Source organism: Perognathus longimembris, chromosome 18, assembly GCF_023159225.1.
Source record: "Perognathus longimembris pacificus isolate PPM17 chromosome 18, ASM2315922v1, whole genome shotgun sequence".
In the NCBI taxonomy this organism is placed as follows: Eukaryota; Metazoa; Chordata; class Mammalia; order Rodentia; family Heteromyidae; genus Perognathus; species Perognathus longimembris.
In genome coordinates, this window is record NC_063178.1 from 2,613,038 (window position 1) to 2,639,217 (window position 26,180).

A 26,180-nucleotide genomic window follows, 5' to 3' on the forward strand; every position below is an offset into this window, starting at 1 on the left:
AAGGAACAGCCGTGTAAGTAAGACCCCTTATTAAACATCACCAAATCACAAGACACGTGGATGAGCAGGTCTTTCCCTGGCCCCTTGACCCGACGGCCCAGACTCTGTTCTTCTCTCCTCAGGGTGCCTAATAAGGCGTTCAGGACTTCTGTCGTAGCATCTCCCCGGGTCTCTTCCTCACTGTGTACTTACTCTTCCCGTACATGGCCAATAGCTTTGCAAGTCCAGATCGCGTAACCAACAGTCTGTGTCTGGGATGATTCTGTTGATCCTCTGCAAATACTAAGTTTAGCGTGCAATCTGTTTTAAAGCAGAAATCAACAGTACTGCCCCCCCTTGGTTTTAGGGATATTTATTAAGAAAAAGAGTTCACTTTCAGTATTACTTTTCCTTTGGCAGAATATTATTATTTTGAGGCTGATGATTAAATGATGTTAGTTTTAGCGAGGCCCTGTGTGTTGAGCTGTTTTTGTTGATTTGTTCTGGCTTAGACTCATCATCTACCTTGTCAGCAAATTAGTTGTAGAACATTGGGCCCTTAATTGGACTGATCTCATTTCAGAAAAATAAACTTACCCCCCATTTGACATTACTAGTCTTTGTTACCCTTTTTTGGGGGGGGGGAAATTTTTAGAATTAACTAATCCCTTTGCTTATCTTTGATGTCACAAATAGGAAAGAGAAAGATAACTCCATTCTTACTCGATATCAAAGCTTATGCCTTACACCGATTTTAACCCTGCTGGTAGTGTATGACCTTCCTTGTTATTTTCAGTCCTCAACTATAAATCATGGGGTTACTTAATCAAGTTAGCTCCCTTCCAGAAAACTTCCAGCTATAACTGAACTGACTGAGGGCTTCTTACGGGTCCCAAGCGAGGAAATCAGAACGATCTAGAAGTCTCGGTACATTTCCTGCCTGGCTCACGCATCTCCCCCAATCCCGGGCACAGTCGAGCTGTGGCAGGCTTGAACACCCATGAACAACCTGTCCCAAGTTTGTGTTCTTGGCTTAGAATTGGAGCTGGAGTGTATCTACTCCGGCAGCGATCCCCCGGCGTTCTGAAGGTTCCGAGCCACGCCCTTGCTCCCTCTTAGCCTGCAGCGTGATCAGGTTCCAGAAAGGGCTTAGCTCGGAGCTCGCAGGTGGTGGGCCCCGTGTGAGTCCCCTCCATTGCTCTCCAGGAAGGTCGGTTTCAGCTGCGTCCTCTTTCTCAACATGCACACAAATAATTGGCCAGACTGATAAACATATTTTGTTTCATTTTCTCTCTCTCTCTCTCTCTTTCTCTTTTTAAATTTCTCTTACAAAGAACAAATTAGAATCAAAGTCTCCACTTCTCTTCCCCCATTTCCTTGTCTTTGGACCTCTGTCAATGTACTCCCTTCCTTTTTCCTCAGTCATCACTCATGAGCGTGGTAATTATCATAACCCAGACCGCCTTTCGTTTATTCGCACTTTTATTTGTGGATAGCTTTGTGTACCGACTTGAGAGTGTAGTCTTTGTGCATTTTTTCCCTCTTCTTTTTTTTTCTGTGTTGATAAGTAACGTATTTAATTTCTATCATGATGCATCCTGTTACTTTTTTTTTAACTGTATAGACTTAGCTGTTTCTTCTCTTTATCTTCTTTCTATGAAGATATGACACGATTAGTATATGAGATGTAAAGACACCACGTGCTTTTACATTGGTTTTGGGATTTGTTTATTGTGTTGCTTTCTTTCCTTCATGGGCCCAGTCATGTGAATGGAAGGCTCTGAGGACGTGTGTTCTGGTCTGCCTGTGGCGTGTTTGTCTTGGCCATAACCATGGCTTTATGGCTGTATCGATGGTCCCTGGATCAGCAGCTCCTTGGGGGTTCGTGCAGCGGGTCCCCTGGCCACTAAATGAAGGGCTCCAATTTTCCTCCCTAGTATTCCTTTGACAGTGTCAGTGGTTAGCCATCCACTCAAATAAAAGCTGATTTTGTTTTTTACCCTTGATACTAAACTTAAAAAGTACCTGAGAAGAGCAATACATCTTCACTATTCCTAAAAGAATAGCCAAAATGGCCTTCGTTCTTCTAAAAGACGCCCTGGAGAATGGTAAGAAAGGGAGCTGGATTCAAATAGAACCTGGTACGTCAAGAGGTCTTTCAAGACTCAATTCCACCTTCTGAGCACAGGCAATCACTTTAGTGAACATACCTACCGAGAGCACAGGGCAGGGACCGCATGGGTCCTGTTCGTGCTGTGGCACTCGCCACGTTGTTTTAGGAATCCCCGCACTGCCTCTGTTTGGGCTTCTTGTTGGCCGTTCCTGTGATGAGGCTCTTCTTTGGTTTAAGGTTGTACAGTTTCAAAGTAGCTCACCCCTTCTCTTACGAGGGGCAGCCAGACACGGCCCTAAAGAAAAGGCTGAAAACCTAAGGCCACTACGGGTGTCATTTCTAGCTATTTCGTTCCTTAGCAGTGATGTCGCTTCTTAAAGGCTCAGAGCATACATCTAGCACTGAACGACATTCCACTAGGTGGAAACCTTCTCCATCTTCACTTACTATATTTATAAGGCTAAAGTTCTTCCTGGGGATGACGACAGGAGCCCCGCATCACATGACCACGATCACGTGTAAGCATCCGGGAGTTCTCTGATGTGGACGACCCTGCAGGGACCAGGTAGCTATGAGCTGGATTTCACAGACGCGGAGGCTGAGGCTCAGAAAGGCTGCCTGGCCTGTCGGCCTCGCACAGCTACGGATGGAGTGCGGTCCCACAAGCCCAAGCACCTGCTCCCCGGCTGTTCTGTTTCTGGGGGATGTGGCTCAGAGTCAGGTGTGTCAACGGAGCGGCCTGAGGGTTTGCACTCCGAGTCTGGGCACGCTCCCTAACCACAAAGGTTTTCAGTGGAGGTTTGGAGGATTTATGGTGCATTAACATTGTTGTTCTCTCCGTGTACCTTATATTCATATAGGGTTTTTTTTGTTCTAATGCCACAATGAAATCCAAACACCTATACAGATACTTAAATTTTTTTTATAATACGTCTCTGTTTTTAGTCAGAGGTATTTAGCCCCATTATCAAATCATGATCAACTTGAGAGTGCAATTTCCCTTCACTTTTTGAAATTCTTGGAATGTAGCAGAAGACCTTCCTTCCTTCCTTCCTTCCTTCCTTCCTTCCTTCCTCCCTCCCTCTCTCCCGTCCTCCCTCCCTCCCTCCCTCCCTCCCTCCCTCCCTCCCTCCTTCCTTTCCTTCCTTCTTCCTTCCCTTCCTTCCTTCCTTCCTTCCTTTTTTGGTAGTTAATTAGAGATATAAGTCTTACAGACTTTCCTGCCTGGGCAGGCTTTGAACCATGATCCTCAGGTCTCAGCTTCCTGAGTAGCTAGGATTACAGGCGTGAGCCACTGGCACCTGGCTACTTTATTTTAGTTTTGATCGTTGTGTGTAGTCCTCAACAGCACAAGCACGATCAAGTTTTGAAGTTGAGCTGAATAAGCAGACATCATTTGATCAGGAAAAAAATCTTTCCTAAACGTGAATTGCCAATTAACCCTCCCCGAATTTCCAGCTGTAACTGGTGGTGCGCAGGACAGACTTTCTCACCAACACACCTCCGGTGATCTCATCCAGTTGATGAGAAGTTGGAGCAGCAGACTTGCCAAATGGTATCTCCATCTCTAAATATTGGCTCCTGTGATGTCTTATGACAAGTTTTAGTATTTCTTGCTCCCTCTCCCTTAAGGGAGCTGTGTTAAGGGTGTCCAGTGTCCTCCCTCCCTCCCTTCCTCCCTCCGCCGTTCGCGGGGGAATATTCATTCCTCACCGCGGTGGTTCACGACACCAGGCAAGGTTTTCTAACATCCGGTCACCGTTTGGAAACTTGCAAGTGTCTTAGTGTGAGTGACTGGCGTGTGCTCTCCGGTGTCCCAGGGCTGGAGGTGAGTGGAGAACTCAGTGTGACATGGCACACACACACACACACACACACACACAGGTCCCCTCACAGCTATCCTCTATGTGTGTGTGAGTGAGCAAACTTGGTGGAAAGGCTTGGCCAGCAGGGCCACGGAGGCATGCTCAGTGGGCCACGGTCGGGCTTGGAGTGGGCGTCTCTCCAGCGGGTAGCTGTTGCTGCTCCCTAATGGCCCAGCCAGCGCCCTCCAGAGGACATGCCCGGCACTGCTCACTGTGTGGCAGGCGGGGAGCGGGGAGCTTCCTAAGGACAGATAGTAAGGACGTCTTCAGAACAGACTTCCCCTAACGGGCGGAGCATCCCTGATACTCTGGGGAAATCGCTCCTAGACAGCAGGGCATAGCTGCCTGAGGCCGAGACGCTCAGCCGAGCTGTGGGTGAGTGGAAGGGAGAGGAGGGAGGGCCCCGGGCATTTCGGGGAGAGCCGCCCGAGGCTCTGGCTGCAAGGGAAACCACCCCCAAATCCCATCGTCCAGGAAAGGGAGTTTTCCTCTAGAGCTACTGTAAGTTAGTTTACGTAGACAAAGGCACTTGGGATCCGTATACTCAGGTCCTGCGTAGTTTATTTCGCGCAGGGGTGGTTTTCTTGTTGCTTTGGGATCGGAGATAGGATTCAGAGATCGGAATGCCTTGCGTGCATGAGGTCAGGCTGGAATAGATGCACCCAGAAGGATCGATAGATGGTCGTACAACCTACACAAAGATGGTAGTGTAGGAAGTTAGGTCCTTTGGACTAGTGGTTTCCCTTGGCTTTTGAGCTCATCATTTAAGAGAACATATAGTATGTGTGATTATTGTGACAGGTTTTATTAGTTTCTGGTTACTGTTTTACCAAGTTTAGAGAACGAAAGCACACAGAAAAACCTCATGATACCACAGCTACCTGCTCACTGCGGTCGCTTCCTTAGCCCAGTGGCCTTGCACCTTCGTCTCCCAAGGTACTGGCGTCCAGGTGGCATTGAGTCACTGCTTGCCCATGTTCACCAGAATCAGATCCCGTCCCAGCGCTGAGCTCTATGACCTGACGCGTTTAATTCCTCACTTGTTTATGGAACCACACAACGGGATTACACTTACCTAAATTCACAGGACTATTCTCAGCGACAAAGGAAATGGTAATTTATCTAATCTAGTACAGAGTCACTAAATGTTAACCAAGTCAATTTTTTTAAAAGAAAACAGTCTTCTTCAGTTGACTTGTAATATAATGTGAAGCTAAGTAAACAGTGATATCAAAACCACCCGTGTGGAAATAAAATGCCGATTTCTCACCAGCTTTCGCATTGTGTGACGTAGATATAAAGACTTCCAAAGGTCGGCCATTGGATGGGTGTTCTGCACGGGGCCTGCCCTGGGGAGCTAGCAGGTGACGTTGGGGAGCTCTTTGGCGTGGCCAGCCCCCTGCGCATGCCATCCACCCTCCTGCCTGGTAGAAATGCTCATGAGGCCTCACACAAACGGGGACGATGAATCGTTTGGATTCTACCCTATCCCGATTGTCTTTTGCACACACTAGATAGTACTGTCACTTAGGTTGCTCCAGTTTAGGAATGCATTGGTAAGGATTGGCAGTTCGTGATTAGTATTAATTATCTCAAAGAGATAAAAGCAGAGAACTTCCATCTGTGTTCAGGGGCCTTGTGGACAGAGCCACATCTACACATATGTCCATGGACACATATACACGCAGACACACAGACACGCACACGCATACACGAGGCTGGTGCACGCATGCACAGATGTGTGCACACACAAACATGTAAGCCCATCCCCACACTCAGTTGTCCTACAGGAGTTCAGCGAAGACTTGAACACTTCCCTGTTAATTAGAGGAACCAGTGTGCTCACTTTATCAGATCTCTCTAAAATAGGATATACCGCTTCACGTTTACCTTCCTTTGCTTACGTCGCAAGGCAGACTGCTGATCCTGTACCATCTGCAGACATAAAGCCGCCCTCCATCTGTGTTCCTGGGACACTTCCCGCAGCATGGACAGGGCAGCATTTTCCCCCGGTACCCGTGCCATGCCACGGCTGAGCCATCAATAGCGCTCTGGGCACCGATGAACACTCGCCGGGCCGGGCCGCTCCTCTCTCCCCTCCCCTGCCCTCCGCGCTCTTACAGACGGGACGTTCCTTAGGACGTGTCTCAGTTTACAATCAAGAAAGTGTGGTACATGCCGAGGACAAATAAAACCTCCTGTGATAAGCCATTCTGAACCACGTTGGGAACTTGCAGGCACCGAGGTAGATTCTCTGATACTCCCTTCAGCGTTAATTGCTTTGAGTACTTTCCATGAGGGTAGCTTACGTCACATTGAATATGTCAACCTTGACTGTGCATATAGATTATTGATTATATATAGATTTAAATATATAGTTTATTGATTTAAAAATTTTTTTTTTTTTTTGCCAGTGCTGGGGCTTGGACTCAGGGCCTGAGCACTGTCCCTGGCTTCTTTTTTGCTCAAGGCCTAGCACTCTGCCACCTGAGCCACAGCGCCACTTCGGGCCGTTTTCTGTATATGTGGTGCTGGGGAATTGAACCCAGGGCTTCATGTGGAGGAGGCAAGCTCTCTTGCCACTAGGCCATATCCCCAGCCCCGATTTTTAAAATTCTTAATTGATTTATTGATCATAGTTTATTGATTGTTCTGTGTAGAAACATTTTGCAGACAGCCTCCCAGCGAACCAATGAGTCATGTAATTAACCTGTGATATTTTGATTGAAATGTTGAGTCATCTGATTTAAGTGGCCCAGGAAAATGATTCAAAGGCTCGCCGGTGAAGCCGTGAGGGCATCAGCGTCAGTCCTCCCTCGTCTCCCCTTGAACGTGAGCCCCGAGGGAGGGGCGTCTCAGGGGCCACCGCATCTGACTTGACCTGGCTTTCAGCGTGGTCACCGGGTCCTGGGGGCTCACACACAGGGAGAGGAGCACAGTGACCCTAGGTGCTTCGGAAACACGTTCATATTAGCTACCAAAGTGGGCTTGCTTCCATGACGCGAAGCCCCTCGCTTTGAAAGTCACAGACCTCAGACTGCTAAGTCCATCAGCTCTCTGCCGACAATTACGGCCATTCACCATTCCTGTGAAGCACAGAATCATTGTGCCATTTTCCTTCCTAGCCCAAAGTATTCCTGGTCCGTGACAAGTCATTTCCCACCCCCCCTTTTTTGTGTAAATATATAAGTATATCCATCCACTGGCTGAACAGCATCATGCGTCTCATTTGCTTTTTAAACAAATCTAGATTCCCAAGCAGATGCGCGTCACTTAAGAACAGTTTTTTCTTTTCCACTCAGTCTTTGTTTTTAAAGTCCACTTGCATTGGTGTGGTGCTGTTTTGTGTTTGTTCTTTTCCTGTGTCTTTCCTTTTCAAAATAAATCATGGAAGATAGGTAAATGACCCCAGCCCCATGTCCAGGGCTTCCCCTTGCTGGTGAGGAGGATGTCTAGTTTTCATGCTCGGGCCACGGGTGAGGCTGATTTTTGGTTTTCACGCCAGCGGAGGGGTGAGGCTGAGCCCTTCTTTTGGGGCTTGATAGTTACAAATGAAGTCTTCCTGCCAGTCCCTTTCTTCTGGAAAAGTCCACCCTCCTCGCGCTTCTGAAGTCTTCACAAGCATTTTTAGCACGTAACAGTCTTCAGGAATATCCTTTCCTTCTTTCTCAATGAAAACCAAAGCTCCCTGTGCTGTTTGTGGGTACAGAAAGAAACAACAACAACCAACAAACAACACCTGTGCATCAAGTCATTTGCCCCACCCCCCACCCCCACCCCGGGTCACAAAGACGGCTGAACGTTAGCGATGCAAACATCATGTCTGTGTGTAGCGCCTTTCCCCACACCGGGAGGAGACGGAAACCCACCCTTCGGGTTGTGGGTGAAATGTTGCCCAACCCATGCTGCTACCTGTAGCGGGGAGAGCTGCCAGGCGCTCAGGTCCCAGCGCGCTCTGCTTACAGAGACGACGTCCGTCCATCTATCTGCCAAGCGCATGGCCTCCAGAGCTTCAGATAGAGCGTTCCTGTGACCGGGCGGCTGTTCCCGGCTGGGGACAGTGCTGTGTCCGGGCAGGGTGCCGGGGGTGGGGACCTCCAGGAGGGCGGCCTGGGGCTGGGCGCGGCGACCCCGGGGGGGGGGGGGTGGGCTGCCTGGCGGCGGCCCCCTCCACCCCTTGCGCTTCCCACAGGCGAGAAGGTGCTGCAGGACGACGAGTTCACCTGCGATCTCTTCCGATTCCTGCAGCTGCTGTGTGAGGGACACAGCTCAGGTTGGTGAGCCCCGAGGCCGGTGGTGGGCTCTGTGCCGGGGTTCCTAGAGCCCGCGCCCCTCCCAGTCCCGGCCTCGCTGTCTCCACTCGGGTCCTCTCAGCGGCCAGGGTAGACACAGGAAAAAAAAAACAGGCGGTGGATTTGTTCCAAGTCCCTCCTGAGCGTGTGTGGAATATCACAACAGAAAACACACAGGTGCAAACTGAACCCGTCTGTCTTCCTCAGTCTGTAGCTCTAGGAAGGCAAGAGTCAGGTCGGTCGTCGTGTTCCCTGCATGGTAAGCAGTATGGAGGAACCCGTGACTACCAAATAAGTAATCTCATGCCTAAGAAAGAAAGAGCTGTTCACCACACCTTAGTCCGCAAATGAGCATTGCTAGTCTGTGAAGCAACGCGGATGCGTTTGGGGGGAGGGGAGGGGGTGACCATTCGCTTTCTAGAGAACGTGGAGGCGATCTCACGTGAGAACTGTTAGGTCGAAGGCTACCCAGCACCGCAACGGTCTTGTGGTGGCCAACACGGACGGCTTTCTAAGTCGGTAGGATAGTTGAGCTGCTCTTAAACGCTTCAGTGAGCCGTGGTGACACCTTTCCTGATCTTACCTAGATTTTCAGAATTATCTGAGGACTCAGACCGGCAACAATACCACGGTCAACATCATTATCTCCACCGTGGACTACCTGCTCAGGGTTCAGGTACGTGCCAGGCTCCAGGGAGCGCGCTTGGCTTGGTGGACAGCGGGGCTGGGAAGCCGGCGTGTTCCACTGGGCAGATGCCTAGAGGTCACTCGGGGTCGCGGCTTGTCTTTGGTCGCCGTCTGGCTGCAATGTTTGCAAAAACTCACGGTTACACGCACTCAGATCCTCTTACTCTGCCATTGTTTTCTTCCTATAAAGAGGGATCCTCCCTGCCTCCCGTGTTGTTTTTAACTTGCTGATGTTTTAGATGCATTTCCATTTTGCGAAGTACTTTTCTGTCCCTACTTACAGGAAGGAAAGCTTCTCTGTTATCACACATTTAAGTGTTGGCTCAGTTCAATTGCCTCCAACTCTCCCAACTTATGCACTGATTTTAGTCACCTTAACATCTCACTGCTTAAAAAATATCATCTTTGACATTACAATGACATTGAATGCGTAGACCAAACTGGACCTGTTTGACTTGTATTTTGCTCATCCCTGTTTCCATAGTAACCTTGTACAGTACTTTTAACACCGCAAATGATAACCTTCAGCCTTCCCTTAATCTGTGAGGATTTAACAACATTCTCTCTCTCTCTTTACTAAACTTTCCTGGAGAGGAGTGGAAGAGGCAAATGTCCATTTGAAACAAAAATAGGGAGAAACAACGCTGCAAATATATTTGGAATCTTAAAAAAACAAACAAAGCTCCAATAAAGCTGGTTGCTCAGTGGATAAATAAGCGTTCATCTTCATGAGTCCTTACGTTTGGTCAAGTTCCAGGTCATCAGATACAGAAAATGACTTCCGGAACTAAATTTTCTGCTTCTCGCCTTTACTCTAGCTGTTTGTTTGCTCGTTTAATCTAGAGAGATTGTTTCTATGTTTTATGTTTAGGAAAATCACTGAGGAATGGTGTTTATTTCACCAACATTGTTCTTGCTCCTATATATTTTATGTGGAAATATTCCCCATCCTGGATTTCGCGCCTGGACAGGCCGTTGATCACTTCACGAAGTGTTCTAACCATCTGTTCTCCATTCTCCAGGAATCCATTAGTGACTTCTATTGGTATTACTCTGGGAAAGATGTCATTGACGAGCAGGGACAGCGGAACTTCTCCAAAGCCATTCAAGTAGCAAAACAAGTCTTTAACACTCTCACGGAGTATATTCAGGTAAGCACGAAAGCGTTTCTGCTGTTTGGAGAAAGGAAAGCGCAAAGAAGTGTGAAGGGGCTAGCACCGAATTCCAGAGAAAACTGCCTAAATAGACCTAAATTTATTTTTTTTAAGATTTAATTTCATTGTCAAGGTAATGTACACAGGGGTTACAGTTACTTATGTAAAGTGGCGAGTTTAAAACGTGCACACACTTGGAGTGAAATGGCTACCATTTTGCACAGTGAGGTAAAATGAACCCCTCACGGCTGCAGTGGGGGCCCCGTTTCCTCTCCGGGTTCTGGAGTCAGGGGTCAGCGCTCAGTGGAAAGGAGGAGGGAGAGAGACAGAGGGGAGGCGAGAGCCTGCATTTTACTCTTCTTCCAAAATCAGAAGTGGGCTGGGGATATGGCCTAGTGGTAGAGTTGCTCGCCTTGTATACACGAAGCCCCAGGTTCGATTCCCCAGCACCACATATATAGAAAATGGCCAGAAGTGGCGCTGTGGCTCAAGTGGCAGAGTGCTAGCCTTGAGCAAAAAGGAAGCCAGGGACAGTGCTCAGGCCCTGAGTCCAAGGCCCAGGACTGGCAAAAAAAACCAAAAAACTTACAAAATCAGAAGAAGCATTTATGAGGACTTCCTAAATGTTCCAGAGAAGAAGCTGTCACTCAGGGGCATCCTTCAGTTTCACTGTCAGATAGATCTGTCTGTCTGCCTGTCTGTCTGTCTGTCTGTCTCTCTCTGCCTTTGTGGGTCCCTGACTGTTCAGGTAACGTGCTGGGACAAGATCTGCCAGCACCCCATTACTTGTGTCCTGTGTTTGCGGAGTTGACTTGGGCGCCCGAGGCCGGGACTGACGGCCGTCTGTCTGTCCTTGTGCCGCAGGGTCCGTGCACGGGCAACCAGCAGAGCTTGGCCCACAGCCGGCTGTGGGACGCCGTGGTGGGCTTCCTCCACGTCTTTGCCCACATGCAGATGAAGCTGTCGCAGGTAAAGGGGGCGGGGGAGTCCCCCCAGACCGCCACGCAGGACGCACGCCCGCCTTCTTAGGTCTGGGCGTCACCTGTGTCAGATCACCTCTTCAGACGTTCTGACCCAACCCCGAAAGAGTCTGAACTAGAGCCATGGCCGGGAGACACGGGGAGTCGATCAACATGGCACATTTCTGTCCTCATAAAGTGCTTCCTGCTATTTGCTCCCTGGGATTTTCCTTCCTTCTGCAAATACCGTAAAAGGGTTGGCACAGGTTACAAATCTCTTCTTAAGGGAGCCGCTCGCCAGCAAAGGTGACATGCCTCCCTTACCAGGAAATGTCACTTCTTACTAGTCCCACAGCAGTCAGGATGAACAGATAGAGACACTGCAGTCTTCCTGCGTTGTTCTCTTGTAAATGTCGGGGGGCTCCTATTGCAATAGCTTGTTTACCCAGTCCTGTGTCTCTTCCGCTTGAAGTGTGGGGGGGGGGGAAGTGCATGAATAGAAAAGCTCTTCCTCTGAATGTCCAATGCACTGCAATGACGTAGGGACCGGGATTCTGCTGGGTGGTCGTGTGCAAGAAACATGGCTGTTGGTTGGGAGCTAGCGGGGGCCTCCTCTGTGTTCTCCTCCCACGCCGTCCGTGTCTCTCCTCAGGATTCCAGCCAGATCGAGTTGTTGAAGGAGCTGATGGACCTCCAGAAGGACATGGTCGTCATGCTGCTCTCCATGTTAGAAGGTAGCTGTCATCCATGCCTCGGGCCCCCTTTCTCTCTTTATTTGGGGGCTCAGCACGTTATCTGCTTGTGCCAGCAGCCAGCAGCCCAAACAAAAGAAAACAAAACAGCAAATCCCGCCCCGAGCGCGCTAGCGATGGGACCGGTAGCTTAGATTCCTTTTGCTTTACTGCCGGTGCGTTCTTGTTATCAACGGCCTGGTGTTTATGAAGGGACACGGGTTCGGTTTGCGGGACGGCAGGAGGGCAGCGGCTGTCACCACAGGCCTCATTTCGGGGGTAGGGGATGTGGCGCAGAGGCTAAGCCGTGTCCGCGGGACGTTGCATTAGCGTTCGCGCCTCTGTGACGGGTCAGGATGATCAGATCAGCCTTCGGGTCCGCGGACTGCGTAGACAGTTCCGCTGAGAGCACAGTCCCCCCATGTGGGGTTTCAGGGAGATTCAGGGAGATCTGCTCTGGAGTTGTAGCGCTGACCTCCATAAAAAGACAACATGGATCGGACCTTCTGGGGCCTGGACCATCTTGTTCGTAAAATTAGAGGTGACACGGATCGAGACGCACTGTGCGCATGAACGGCTTTGTTGAATGGCAACTCCCTTGCGCAGCTACCTAAAGATCATGAAGAATATTTCCCCCAAATTCGAATTGACAGAAAAGTACCTCCCTTGCAGACGGAAGACTCTGCTGGAGGTTTTTCAACCCTGATGAGCTGTGCAGATGTTCGCTTTCATTTATGAATATGGCGCACAATTTCAATCTCGACAGCCTGTCCCATTTGCTCTATCGGAAACACGTTCCCTTGGTTGGAGAGGAAAACAGATCTTGCTCAGGAATTTTTTTTTATACGTGTCTCTCATGTTATTTTGTAAATATGGTAATGTGTATTGTTCATGTGCTAGCCCTTTTCTTTTAGCTCTGAGCCTCGTGCTTGCTGGGCGGGCGCTTTTCCCGGGAGCTGTTTTGCTAGCTCCGTGTCCCGTTTTGGAGGCAGGCTGTCACTCCCTGCTTGGGCGTGTGCCTGGATGGTAATCTCGCTGACGTTAGGCTTCCGGCCATGGCTGGATGACAGGCGCCAGCTTCTAATGTGGAGATGGAGTCTGTGGGCTTTTCTGCCCTGACTGTCCTAGGATGGTGCTGTCTCAGCCTTCTCTGTAGCTAGGATTCCAGGCACGCGCCCGGTGCCCAGACGTGAGCTGAGCAACTTCTCTGTCGGGGTTGGCATAGTCAGCCTCCTCCGTAGCTGGGGCTGCAGGCATGAGCTACAGCACGCAGCTCTCACGTGGTTGCTTATCACAAATGTAGTTTAGGAATGATGACCCATTCGATAACTAAGAGATAGCTTTGACTTGGGTTTTATTGAAGGTCCCAGTTGTTCTCTTCTCTCTAGATTACTGGTTTGTCAAGAAAGTTGTGGACAAATACAATTGCTTTCCCACTAGGTAATGTTGTCAATGGAACAATCGGCAAGCAGATGGTGGACATGCTCGTGGAGTCTTCCAACAACGTGGAGATGATCCTGAAGTTCTTCGACATGTTCTTAAAGCTGAAGGACTTGACGTCTTCGGACACGTTTAAGGAGTATGACCCGGACGGCAAAGGCGTCATTTCCAAGCGAGATTTCCACAAAGCCATGGAGAGCCACAAGCACTACACGCAGTCCGAGACCGAGTTCCTCCTGTCCTGCGCGGAGACGGACGAGAACGAGACCCTGGATTACGAGGAGTTCGTCAAGCGGTTCCACGAGCCGGCCAAGGACATCGGCTTCAACGTGGCCGTGCTGCTCACCAACCTTTCCGAGCACATGCCCAACGACTCGCGGCTGCAGACCTTCCTGGAGCTGGCGGAGAGCGTGCTCAACTACTTCCAGCCCTTCCTGGGCCGCATCGAGATCATGGGCAGCGCCAAGCGCATCGAGCGGGTGTACTTCGAGATCAGCGAGTCCAGCCGCACGCAGTGGGAGAAGCCGCAGGTGAAGGAGTCCAAGCGCCAGTTCATCTTCGACGTGGTCAACGAGGGCGGCGAGAAGGAGAAGATGGAGCTGTTTGTGAACTTCTGCGAGGACACCATCTTCGAGATGCAGCTGGCCGCGCAGATCTCCGAGTCGGACCTGAACGAGCGCTCGGCCAACAAGGAGGAGGGGGACAGGGAGAAGCCGGAGGAGCAGGGGCCCCGCATGGGCTTCTTCTCCATCCTGACCGTCCGGTCGGCCCTGTCGGCGCTCAGGTACAACGTGCTGACCCTCCTGCGCATGCTCAGCCTGAAGAGCCTGAAGAAGCAGGTGAAGAAGGCCAAGAAGATGACGGTGAAGGACCTGCTGGCCGCCCTGCTCGCGTCCTACTGCGGCGTCTTCCTGGCGCTCCTGCACTTCCTGGCCAGCGTCTGCAGGGGCTTCTTCCGCATCGCCTGCGGCCTGCTGCTGGGGGCCAGCCTCGTCGAGGGCGCCAAGAAGATCAAGGTGGCCGAGCTCCTGGCCAACATGCCCGACCCCACGCAGGACGAGGTGCGGGGCGACGCCGAGGACGGGGACAGGAAGCCCCTGGAGGCCGCCCTCCCCTCCGAAGACCTCATGGACCTGAAGGAGCTCACGGAGGAGAGCGACCTGCTCTCCGACATCTTCGGCTTGGATCTGAAGCGGGAGGGAGGGCAGTACAAGCTCATTCCCCACAACCCCAACGCGGGCCTCGGGGACCTGATGGCCAGCCCAGCCCCCGCCCCTGAGGAGCAGGACGGGCTTCAGGTGAGGTCCTCACACCAGCGCCCAAAGCTCACTCTCCATCCTCCTCCTCCTCCTCCTCCTCCTCCTCCTCCTCCACCTCCTCCTCCTCCCCCTGTTCCCCCTGCTCTTACTCCTCCTCCCCCTCCCCCTCCGGTTCCTCCTCTCCTCCCCCTCCTCTCCCTCCTTTCCCTCCTCCTCCTCTCCCTTCTCCCCCTGCTCTTACTCCTCCTCCCCCTTCCTCTTCCTCCTTCCCCTCCTCTCTTTCCTCTCCCTCCTCCCCGTCCTCTTCCTTCTCCTCCTGTCCTCCTCCTCCTTCCTCTCTTCTCTGTTCTCTCTCCCCTTCTCTCTCTCTCTCTCTCTCTCTCTCTTCTTCTTCTTCTTCTTCTCTCCTGTCTCTCTCTCGCTCTCTCTGGATTTCCGGTTGGTGCCATAAATAAGTGTTCAAGTAGGTTTGGTGATGTTGGCAGTACAATCTAAAGCAAGACTTTGAATTTGCAAAAACAAACAAAAAACAGAAATGGCTTTTTGGATTTGGTAGACAAAGCTAACCCTTCTAAACTTCTTTACACGTAAGATTATCTTAAACTACCAAGGCAAAAACCTACGTGTCCACTGGTAACATTAGCCCATTAGACAATCACCCATATGTACTTCATGAATGTTTGCTGTGTCTGGAAACCCTGAGATTGCAGAAAGTGGTCAGAAACTAAGAGGTGCACTATTGTTTGGGCTGGGGGGTGGGGTGGGGGCAGTCATGGCTTAAATGATAGAGCACCTGCCTCGCACGCAAGCTCCAAGCCATGCGTTCAAACCCCAGTACTGCAGAAATGAAAACGAAAACAGGGAAGAAGAAGTCACTGCTCTCAATGGCTTCAGCAATTCAAAAGATAGAGAGCTACAGTTCAGACACATAAAAATGTGTAGAAAATTATTATGCTGTTAGTGGATAGCATGGGTTATTTATTTTTTTTTAAAAAGAGCAAATACCGGTACGGTTAATAGTTAGAAGAAGAGGAGAGACGGGGCGCTACCCTGGCCTTGAAGGACGAGTGGGATTTGAGCGGGGTGGTCCGGCACGGAGGGGCCCTTCCGCAACGAGGACCAGAAGTAGGAAGGGACCCCGGAATTTCATACGCGTTCCCCCTTCCTGGGTGGGGGGGTGATGGAGGGGAGGGTAAAATGTGAGCCCCAAGAATAGAAAGTGCAGGATAAGTAGCACGGTGCGCCCCGTGGCTCTGGTCTGGTGCGCGCTCACTTGGCCGTGGGTTTGGAGATGGTGAGTCACCTGCTCTTCTTTTTCCCCCACTCACCCGTTCAAGGAGCAGAAGGCAAACGAAGAAGAAAAGGAAGAAAAAGAAGAAACTAAATCGGAACCAGAAAAGGCTGAGTACGTATCGCTTCTCTACACATCCCTGTGTTTCAGAAAAGCCAGTCTCTCTCTTCAGTGTGTGTGTGTGTGTGTGTGTGTGTGTGTGTGTGTGTGTGTGTGTGTCTGGTCTCTCTTCTGGAGTTGGAATGGGGAATCTCGCCATAAAGAAGTTCCGTGGCCTAATCCACCATCATTGGCGAGGACCACGGTCCTGTCTACTGTGAGCTGTAGGCTCACTAGCTCAAGGACTCCTGGGTAGGAAAGATGCCCGTCATTCTGTGTCCACAAGAGACTCGAAGGTCACAAGCGTAGGTCAGGCACGGATGGCTCAGCCCTGTCATCCTAGCTACTCAGGAGGCTGAAATCTGAAGATCATGGTTCAGAGCCAGCCAGGACAGGAAAGTCCATGAGACTCTTATCTGCAATTAATCACCGAAAAGCTAGAAGTAGCTTAAGTAGTAGGGTGCAAGTGTTGAACAAAAGAGCTCAAGGACAGTGTCAAGGCCCTGAGTTCAAGCTCTAGCAATGGTGTACACACACACACACACACACACACACACACACACACCTTTCCTTTTAGAACAGGGAGAAAACGAACAGTTGAAGTGTTGTGGCCTAAAGCCAAGTACACCAGAAACATGGGGAGTTTGTTACCAAACAGGTTCACAGCCCGGCATGGTGAATGTATACCTACGATCCCAGCCTTGGAAGGCAGAGGCAGGAAAAATCATGAGTTCAAAGCCAGCCTGGGCTATATAGGAGACCCCATTCGAAAAAACATCAACCAACCAGCTTCCTGTAGCCTATCCCACTTCTGACCAAGTGGGTGTGGCGTGCGGCCCTACGATCTTCATTGTCATGGAAACCCCGTGTTGCGCTAAGGACGGACCCTCTCTTGTGGTTGGATCCGTTGGAAACCTGCCCTCATCCTTGACCAGTGGCATGAAAACAGATGAACGGAACAGAATAGGGCAGGCGCTTCAGAAGCGACTCTTTAATACCAGACATACCTCATTATGGGGTTATATATGTGGGTTATAGGATCTCATTTTCAGAAGCATTGATATTCTGAGCCAAAGGAACTTTAGTATAAAACTCCAAACCGTCAAATTCTGTAGTTACCTGGAATTAATATCACAATATAACCAACAATGATATTAAAATGAGTAAATGTTAGTTAACACAACTAAGTAAACGTGTCACTGTAGTAACACTTGGACATACTTTATACATGAGAAAACCGAGAGCACAGGCCTGTGATTTTAAGTCTTAGTAGGTAGGCAGTGGAACAGAATGACCATCAAAAATCATGATTTAGATGTATGTTAGTAAAAAGCCAAACGGCTTGGTTGTTACTGCCTTCTAGATCAAATACTTTGCTCAGTCGAAGGAGAGTCCTGGATAGCTATTCTCTCAGCATACACGTGTCCCGTACATTTGAATGTGAGACACAGTGATAAATGCCCCCATTGCTAACAAGACCAGCCAGGGAGTCCCCGCCAATGACAGCCTCTGAAACACGCGTTTCACTTCGGCCATCTTGCCCAGCGCCTCATCATTGTCATTCCCTTGTCTCCACAGGGGGGAGGATGGAGAGAAAGAAGAAAAAGCCAAGGAGGACAAGGGCAAGCCCAAGTCCAGGCAGCTCCACACGCACAGATACGGGGAGCCAGAGGCCCCGGAGTCGGCGTTCTGGAAGAAGATCATAGCGTACCAACAGAAACTGCTGGTAAGGTGCCTTCCAGAGGAGCGTTGCCGGCGGCTGGCTGGGAGCACCTAGCCGTTCAGGAGGGAGCACTAGCTTCCTCTTGGGGGGAAATGCCGGGTGTGTAGGGACCGGGACCCTGGCTAGCCACAAACGTTGGTGCCAGCGTGCCACCGTCACAGACCACAGGGTCGCCTCTCCGTCCATCCGTCCTCGGAAACGACGCCCTGGGGTCAGGCAGCCCAGGCCGAGCCTCCTAGAGGCCTGACACCGGCGGAAACCAGGTGGCCCTTAATCCCCAGCACGCCAGGAAGGGCTGTCGTTCCGTATCATCCAGGGCCAATGACGAGGGAGGTAAATCGGACAAATGCACTGGCCGGTGGTGTATGTGCTTCTCCTATTTTAGTGTGTTTATGTTCAGTGAGTGACCGGCCCCTCCGTCAGCCTCCATTGTCAAACCCGCCACCTGTGCACACCTTGAGCCCCTTTGGTGACTGGCATCGCCCTGTCTCGATTGCTCATCTTAAAAACCCAACTGTTAAAAAAATAAATCCACACAAGGAACCGAAGTTGTTATGGATGACAGTCTTCACCTAGAGATAGGTAAAAGAAAAAAACAAAACAACAGTAACGAGGAGGACGGCGAGGGTAGCTTGGGGTGTGGTTAATGCATTCTGCAGGAGTTTTCTCCCAGTCTTGCATTTTCCCCCTAACTTGTTAGCACCTCAGCTGAACAGCAGCGTGCTTTGTTCATGAGGACGCCGGGTGGTCGTCGTGGACGTGGCAGGCGCTCCAGGTTGGCCGCAGGCGTAGCTCCGTGGAGATGGTTGGGAGGCTGATGGGCCCCGTGTCTCTCTGCGGGGTCCCCAAGGTGCTACCTCACCACAGAGTTAGGAGTTGAGGGAGTTGGGGTTCCCCCCCCGGCTTCACCCGCCCTGTCTCTATGCAGCTCCTCGATCGGGCTTGGACGTGCAGTTAGTCGATGGTTTCTGCGGACCAGTTGCATGCACAAGACTAGTCCTGGCTACAGCGGGCCAACACAGGTCCCCTGTCCTTCGCACTTCTGCGACCAGCCCTCCCGCGGGGCCCAGGCTGGCTGACTCAAGGCCCCGTCACCTCGTTCTCCCTTCAGGAGAAGCGACACGACAGTTTGGGTGCAGGGGCCAGCCTTCATCCAACCAGCCACGGCAGTAAACCCAAATGACGTGAAATGCATGGGCCTGTGAGACAGGGCTACACACGCGAAGGGGTGGTAGTAAGCGGTGTTACCGCTCTCATACAACTTTATGATGTCTGCTTGGGTGCCTTACCTATATTGCCAGCTTACTATTACAACAAATGCTTGATTTCCCCATGGCCTATTTCCTTCCATCAACGCCCTTCGATGGGATTTTATTGTGCTGCCCAACTCAATAAATGGTAGCAACCATTTACTTAGTTGCCCCGGCTCCTAAGCCCAGACGTTATTAGCTTTTAGTGCTTTCTCAACTATAATCCGGCAATAACTCTCAACTCTTCCTTCCGAAGGATACCTGGAGTCTGCCCAGTTCTTTCCGTTTCTACAGCTGCCCCTGAGGTCGCGTCGCCGTCCACACCTCCTTTGTCCTCTGCCTCCCGCCTCTCATGCTTACCCCTTACCATCTGCCTCCCGCACAGTGGCTGGCGGGAGCTTTAGAAATCACGGTCCGATCGCGTCGGACCTTCTTCACGTCCTCCGATAGCGTCTCACCCATCTAGAAGAGACGGAGTGTAATCAGGAGTCCCCCACTGCCCAGGCTGTCGTGTGTAGACAGGGAGGCCGATACCATGCCTTCGGGAGCTCATTTCATCCTCAGAGCAGACTCTCACTCAGGGCTGCTCCGCTCAGACCACCTCCTGATCTTTCCGGAACACCACCCGCTGCACTCCCTCCTCCCGCAACCGGGCCCTTTCTTTTCTTTCTAGCACTTAGACTCTGCTGGTGCTCTGTCTTTTTTTAATTTTCAGTGTATTTCTGTATTCATTGTCTCCTTCATGGTCTCAGAAGACCCCTCCCCCGCCCCCGCTGTATGTAGTAATCTGGAAGAAGGGACCGAGGGCTTCGCTGCAAGCCTCTTGACCCTTGACTTGCTCATAACCTTTTTTTCTTTTCTTTTCTTTTTTTACATCTAGAAACTATTTTGCTCGCAACTTTTACAACATGAGGATGCTGGCCCTCTTCGTCGCCTTCGCCATCAATTTCATCCTGCTGTTTTATAAGGTAGGTGCGCGCCGGCGCCTTGGTGCCCAGCCTGAAGGTGCAGAGATGGGGCGAATGCGCAGGTTTCCCTGGCTCGGCTAGCGGAGCGCGTCAGAGCCCGTCATTCTACAACACAGCTGACCGGAAGCCAGCCGCGGTGGGGTCGCGGGGGTCCAGGCTCGGGGCTGGACCCAGGGAAGCGGGAGGACTTTGCCTCCCAGGAGCCCCGAGTCACCAGGACCTCAGCTCCACTGGGGGGGGGGGGATGGATGCAGTCCTGTTTGACGCACTTCCCGTGCAACGAAGGAAATGGAGGCGAGGGGTGGGGTTGGGAGGGATGGGGGAGATCGGCGTCAGTGAACTGACTCGCCGACTGTTACCTCTGTCACGACTTGAGGATTGTGTGGTGTGCGCGCACGGCGTGTGTGCATATAAACGTGTTGAGTCTGTGTTTTAACTTGCCTGGTGCCAGTGGCTCACACGCAGCCAACTGACGGTGTTTTGAACGGTTCGAATCAGGTCTCCACTTCTTCTGTGGTTGAAGGAAAGGAGCCGCCCGCTTCGCGGAGCCCCAGCGAGCCCACGCCCGCGGCCGTCGGGCTGGAGGGCGGCCGCCCGCCGCGCGCCATCACCGTGCGCTTCGTGCTGGAGGAGAGCAGCGGCTACATGGAGCCCACCCTGCGCATCCTGGCCGTCCTCCACACCGTCATCTCCTTCTTCTGCATCATCGGCTACTACTGCCTCAAGGTCGGAGACGCCGGGGGCCGGCCAGCATAGCCGGGCGTGTGCGCGGATGTGCGTGCGCGCGTGTGCGCGTGTGTAGGCGCGTGCCCCAGTGTGCGCACGCTTGGGGATGCTCGTTACCCGGGCAAAGCGGTGTATCTTTCCCAGGGAGGCACGGGGCTGCTGTCACAGCTGGAGTTCCGTTTCCTTGGCCTCTGGTTGTGAACGTTCCGGAAGACTTGGGAAGCCGGGGCCCAGGGTGGAAGACCGGGGGCATCATAAAAATGGGTGCTTGGGGGCCTCCCCCCTCCCCCCCTTTCCTGACCCTCGTCTTCCATGGGTGAATCGTCTTTTGCGCCTCTCTTCTCTCTGTCTGTGCCTGTGTAAAATCCCCCAAAGAACCCGTCGATTCCAGAGACGTCTTGGCGCCCTGACAGAGGTTGCTTCTGTGCGTTGGTGATGTGGAAATTAAAATCGATCTCCAGATAGCATGTGGGCGTGCTGGGCAGGGAATTATTAAAGACGTTTCTTAAATGAAACGGCATTTTTAAGTGGCACATGGTTTGGAAAACTAATAAAGATTGGGAAGTTTATTTTTTTTCTCAAAATTTTATTATCAAACTGACGTACAGAGGAGGTTACAGTATCATACGTTGGGCATTGGATACATTTCTTGTACTGTTTGTTGCCTTGTCCCTCATGCCCCCCTCCCTCCCCCCCTTTCCTCCCCCCCCCAGGTGTTCAGTTCACTTACATCAAACAGTTTTGCAAGTATTGCTTTTGTAGTTATTTCTCTTTTTTTACCTGTATCTCTCGAATTTGGTATTCCCTTTGAATTCCTACTTCCAATACCAGTAAACACGGTTTCCAATATACTCAGATAAGATTACAGAGATAGTGTAGGTACAAACATAGGAAGGTGATACAAAACATCATCAATAATAGAAACTACACATACACATAGGACGTTGAAAGTAGTTATAACTGTGATATATCACTTGTTTCCATATCATGGAGTTCATTTCACTTAGCATCATCTTATGTGTTTCTAAGGGTATAGCTATTGGGCCTTGTGATGCTCTGCTATGGCTTGCCTAAACCTGTACTAATTATTCCCAATAAGGGAGGCCATAGAGTCCATGTTTCTTTGGGTCTGGCTCACTTCACTTAGTATAACTTTTTCCAAGTCCTTCCATTTCCTTACAAATGGAACAATGTCATTCTTTCTGATAGAGGCATAATATTCCATTGTGTAAATGTGGGAAGTTTATTTTTTACATATATATATATGTACAATTTTTTTTCCCATTCCTCCTTTTCTCTTTAGCATTTAGAATGGTGTTAGTAGTACAATGATCTATGAACCAGGCATATTCATGGATTTATATCTAGTATGTCTTCTGCTTTTACCCAGCCTGCTAGATTTTTTTTTTCCTACCTGAATATAGCCAATTCATTTCACTTCATTTTTACCTTTCTGGAAGTGCATAGGAAGTGTGTGTGTCTGTGTGTGTGTGTGTGTGTGTGTGTGTGTATTTTTTTTCCAAGAGAGCCAATGATCCTAAACAGGAGATACCGGGAATTCTAAACCCAACGCCGCACGTTCGTTTTTCATCCGCAGGTCCCACTGGTTATTTTCAAGCGGGAGAAGGAGGTAGCCCGGAAACTGGAATTTGACGGGCTCTACATCACCGAGCAGCCGTCGGAGGACGACATCAAGGGTCAGTGGGACAGGCTGGTCATCAACACACAGTGAGTGCGGGGCCAGCGGGGGCGCGTCTACACGCGCAAGTGTCCAGGGCGTGCGTGCACACACTTCGCCGGGCTTTCTCCGGGGCTCTGCCCGGCGTTTACTTAGCACAAGTGAAAAGTAGTTATCTTATTCAGCCAAGAAAACCAAAAGACCAAGTCCCGTGGCCTCCTCGCCGGCTGAGTTCTTTCATCCAGAAGGACTTTGAGGCTGTTTCCCCGGTGCTGATGGGACCTCCCATCTGTTACTAGCGCTCAGAGGGGCGCTGGGGGCGGGGGGGGGGGGGGGAAGGGGGCGAGCGGGGGCACTGCCCAGTTACCCTCCCCACATGCAGGAAAGCCACCTGTACCTATTACGGGAAGAGTTGTAGCATTAAAGGCGGACACGCTGGATTTCGCACTTTCAAATGTACCCGAGTTAGAAACTTCCAGAGGCAGCCGTCGGGCAGCCTTGCACGGAACGGAGTGAACGTTCTGAAATGATGTCAAATACAGTGCAAAGAAACAAGCGGCTTTCTATCCAGTGATTCTTTAGCTCCGGGAGGTCAGGAATGAAACGGCTCCCTCCTGTGGCGAGTATACACCTGTCACAGCGGGGAATTTGTACCTGGAGGAAGTATTGCTAATAAGATATTTTCCAGTAGTTTATACTACTCAGGAGTCAAATATCTTCTGGTGGTTGTGATTAGTTCTGCTTATTTTGAAAGCTATTGTTTCTGGTAGGTTCTGAGCTTTTCCTCTGGGCTTGATTTATTTATGCATTATTCATGTGTGTTTTATAAAGGCTAAATGTTTTCATTATGCTAATCTACCTGTGAATATAAACATGAAAGCAAGTTGGTTCCTTTCAGTAAACTGTTTTACTGAAGATGCTAGAATAATGGAGTAGCAGTAGGCTTCAAGTTTCTTTGAGAACTTGAAGGAACAAAACAGGACTACTCTTAAAGACAATTGGCAAACAAATCTATGTCTTGATATGTGTTATCATCAAATGGTAAATAAAACATACTATTATTGACGAATGTTATACTCTCCATTAAAGTATCAGCCCTAATCTTTTTATGTGACTTATATGTGAATATATTTATGCAAATAAATAAATAATTGAATTTAAAACAATATTTAATATACTTGTGATGTAGGAAGCTTTTGCAGCGATATGGTAACCCGATTCATTGTGCCTTTATGGGGATGGTACACTACATATTTATGTACCATTTAAATTGTTTTGTTCAAGTAATACGTTACATATCATTTTTAAAGACAATGCTATTTCATCCCAATGTTTCTATGTTTTTTAGGTCATTTCCCAACAACTACTGGGATAAATTTGTGAAGAGAAAGGTAATGCTTCTTGGAAAGGATATATAGTCTCTTTCTTAAAGTGCGGTTGGGATTTGAATTTGACGGGCTGTGGTGGTAGCAGGGTAGACGGAGGCGTGCTTTGCTTTGGCTGGCCGCCCCTGTGGTTGTGAAGTACCAGCGAGGGGTGAAGCGGCTTGACAAGCACTGTGCGTGAGAAATTCACACCCGGAAGCTCCCTGGTTAAACTCGTGGCCCCCCACCCATCCTGACAAGCCGGCACTCTAGGCCCAGCCCTCAAATCAAATCAAATAAATGATGCGGATTGGTTCTGGAGTCATTTGGGTGATCTGAGTCGACAAAGGGCCGTTTCCGCTTCCTTTAGGGAGCCCCGAGGACTTGCTTTGAAAAATAAAGTCTTGTTCCGATGCACTGCGAAAGGGGGAGGCAGGGGGGAGGCTGGCGAGCGCTCAGCCGTAGCAGGGTGGGCGGTGGACTGAGGGGTGGGAGGTCACTTCCCCCCTGCCCGTCCCTGGGGAGTCTCTCCCGAGTGTAATAGTGCCCACCACAGCGCGCGAGCCCGTGGCACAGGCCAGCTGTGCGCAGAAGACCCGGGAGGAGGGAGGGGCCATTGCTCCCCCGTCTCGCTCACTGGGGCCCACCGGGTGTGTGTGGTGTGTGTGGTGTGTGTGCGTGTGTGTGTGTTGTGCGCGCGCGTGTCTCGCGGCTGAGGCCGGTGCCCCGTGCGTTTGCCCCGGCCACAGGTTATGGACAAGTACGGGGAGTTCTACGGCCGCGACAGGATCAGCGAGTTGCTAGGCATGGACAAGGCGGCCCTGGACTTCAGCGACGCCAGGGAGAAGAAGAAGCCCAAGAAAGACAGCTCCTTGTCGGCGGTGTGAGTGTGGACAGTGGGGCCGCGGCCCAGGGGCTGGGGCGTGGGGGGGGGGGAGCGCCCAGGGCCGTTCTGAGCCCTGAGTGCCGTGTCGCAGGGCCCCCAAGACAGGGATACGCACGGGACGCCCCCCCTCCACCTCTGGGGAGCTGTGGATTGCGGGATCCCCCCGCCCATGCGTTCTGTCTTTCTGTGTAGCATGAGCTAAAGTTCACCTCCAAACGAAAGACCCTCTCTGTAGAGCTTGCATGGAACAAGAGCGTAACCAGAAGGGCATCCATCCGTTAAGCTGCATTTCTCTGAGATCAGATCCATCTCTCTTCTCTCTCACATGCACCAATCAATATTCATGGGTATAAATGTAGATACACACACACACACACACACACACACATAGATATACAAAATTCATTTGGTCAAAAAATACATAATATCCATTATATTATTATATAGTATTATATAGTATATAGTATATATGACTTTATTGTATATTGCTATATACAAGGATTGTATATTATAACATATAATATATACATTACATATGAAATGTAGATTGCTGCACATTGTATTATGTAGTACTGACTGAGCTACACCCCCAGATTTTCTGTGCAATTATCATCTCAGTCGGTGAGGGGCGTGTTGAGAGCTACATCAAGCGGTGTATATTTCTGTAGAGAGGAATACTCTCTAGTTCTATTCAAAGGACTGGCTTATGTCCCTCCGAGCTACTCTCTGCTCTGCCACTAGAACCAGGCGCAGAACTGGTCTCCTGCTCAGGTTTCTAGTCCCGCGTGTGGAATGCAAATGTGGGCATTTGTCCACAAGCCTCGGGGCATTGGTTTCATTTGCGTTTTCTTCTTCTCCCTCTTTTTCTCTGTCTTTTCTCCCCTTTGTTATTCCAGGCTGAACTCCATTGACGTGAAGTATCAGATGTGGAAACTGGGAGTTGTTTTTCACCGACAATGTAAGCCAGACCACTCCCTTCCGCTTAGCTACGTCTGCGGGATTCTTGCAGATAAGAGGAAACTGTTCAAATACCAGTGTATTTAATGCAGACCCTGTGTATCAGAGACCCAGGCACAAATGCTCAATCTGTTTCATTTCTTTTTCTTCCTTTCTCTCTTCCTCTTCCCTTTTTCTTTTTTGTGTGCCGGTCATGGGGCTTGAACTCAGGACCTCACATTCTTGCTTGGCTTTTTCGCTTAGTGTTCCCCCTCTCCCACTTGAGCGGCACGTGTACTTGCAGCTTTTATTCGTTAAGTGAGCATAAGAGTCTCATGGACTTGTCTGCCCGGGCTATCTTCCCACCAAGCTCCTCAGCTCTCTGCCTCCTGAGTAGGTTTTCCTGGGGTTACAGGTGTGAGCCCCTGACTTCAAGTATCTCTTGAAGACCTTTTCAGCCTGTTAGCTGCCTGCAGTTTCCTCGTGGGCTCTGTTCGGCCAGTCCCCTTTCCACACATATTGGAAGCGGGCATTCCTAACAGTACAGTTCCTTCTGAAGCACATGAGGGTGTTCAGTGACATTTCATAGGAGCAAAAGAGAATAAACTTATGATAGAAGTGTAGTCCGATACTGGCAGAGACGGAGGGGAGGGGAGATCAGAGTGAGCATGAACAAGGTCAAAGGGCGGAACTGGAGGGCGACGGGGAAGGAGATGCCCGAGCTGATGACTTCAACTTGGATAACACGAATGGAAAGGAAACTCCCCGGTCCCCCCCTGT

General features: G+C 50.5%; 1 protein-coding gene across 1 annotated transcript in view; it reads left to right on the forward strand.

Annotated features, from left to right (window-relative positions):
* The window catches only part of Ryr2 (ryanodine receptor 2), a 285,298-nt gene that overhangs the window by 249,245 nt on the left and 9,873 nt on the right, over positions 1 to 26,180 (forward strand). Inside the window, 15 exon segments of the mRNA XM_048367485.1 lie at positions 8,150 to 8,230; positions 8,837 to 8,925; positions 9,959 to 10,087; positions 10,955 to 11,059; positions 11,702 to 11,783; positions 13,221 to 14,518; positions 15,817 to 15,884; positions 17,448 to 17,595; positions 19,724 to 19,810; positions 20,309 to 20,536; positions 22,134 to 22,264; positions 23,563 to 23,605; positions 24,328 to 24,461; positions 25,361 to 25,409; positions 25,411 to 25,422. Coding sequence (XP_048223442.1) covers positions 8,150 to 8,230; positions 8,837 to 8,925; positions 9,959 to 10,087; positions 10,955 to 11,059; positions 11,702 to 11,783; positions 13,221 to 14,518; positions 15,817 to 15,884; positions 17,448 to 17,595; positions 19,724 to 19,810; positions 20,309 to 20,536; positions 22,134 to 22,264; positions 23,563 to 23,605; positions 24,328 to 24,461; positions 25,361 to 25,409; positions 25,411 to 25,422 — 2,684 coding nt within the window.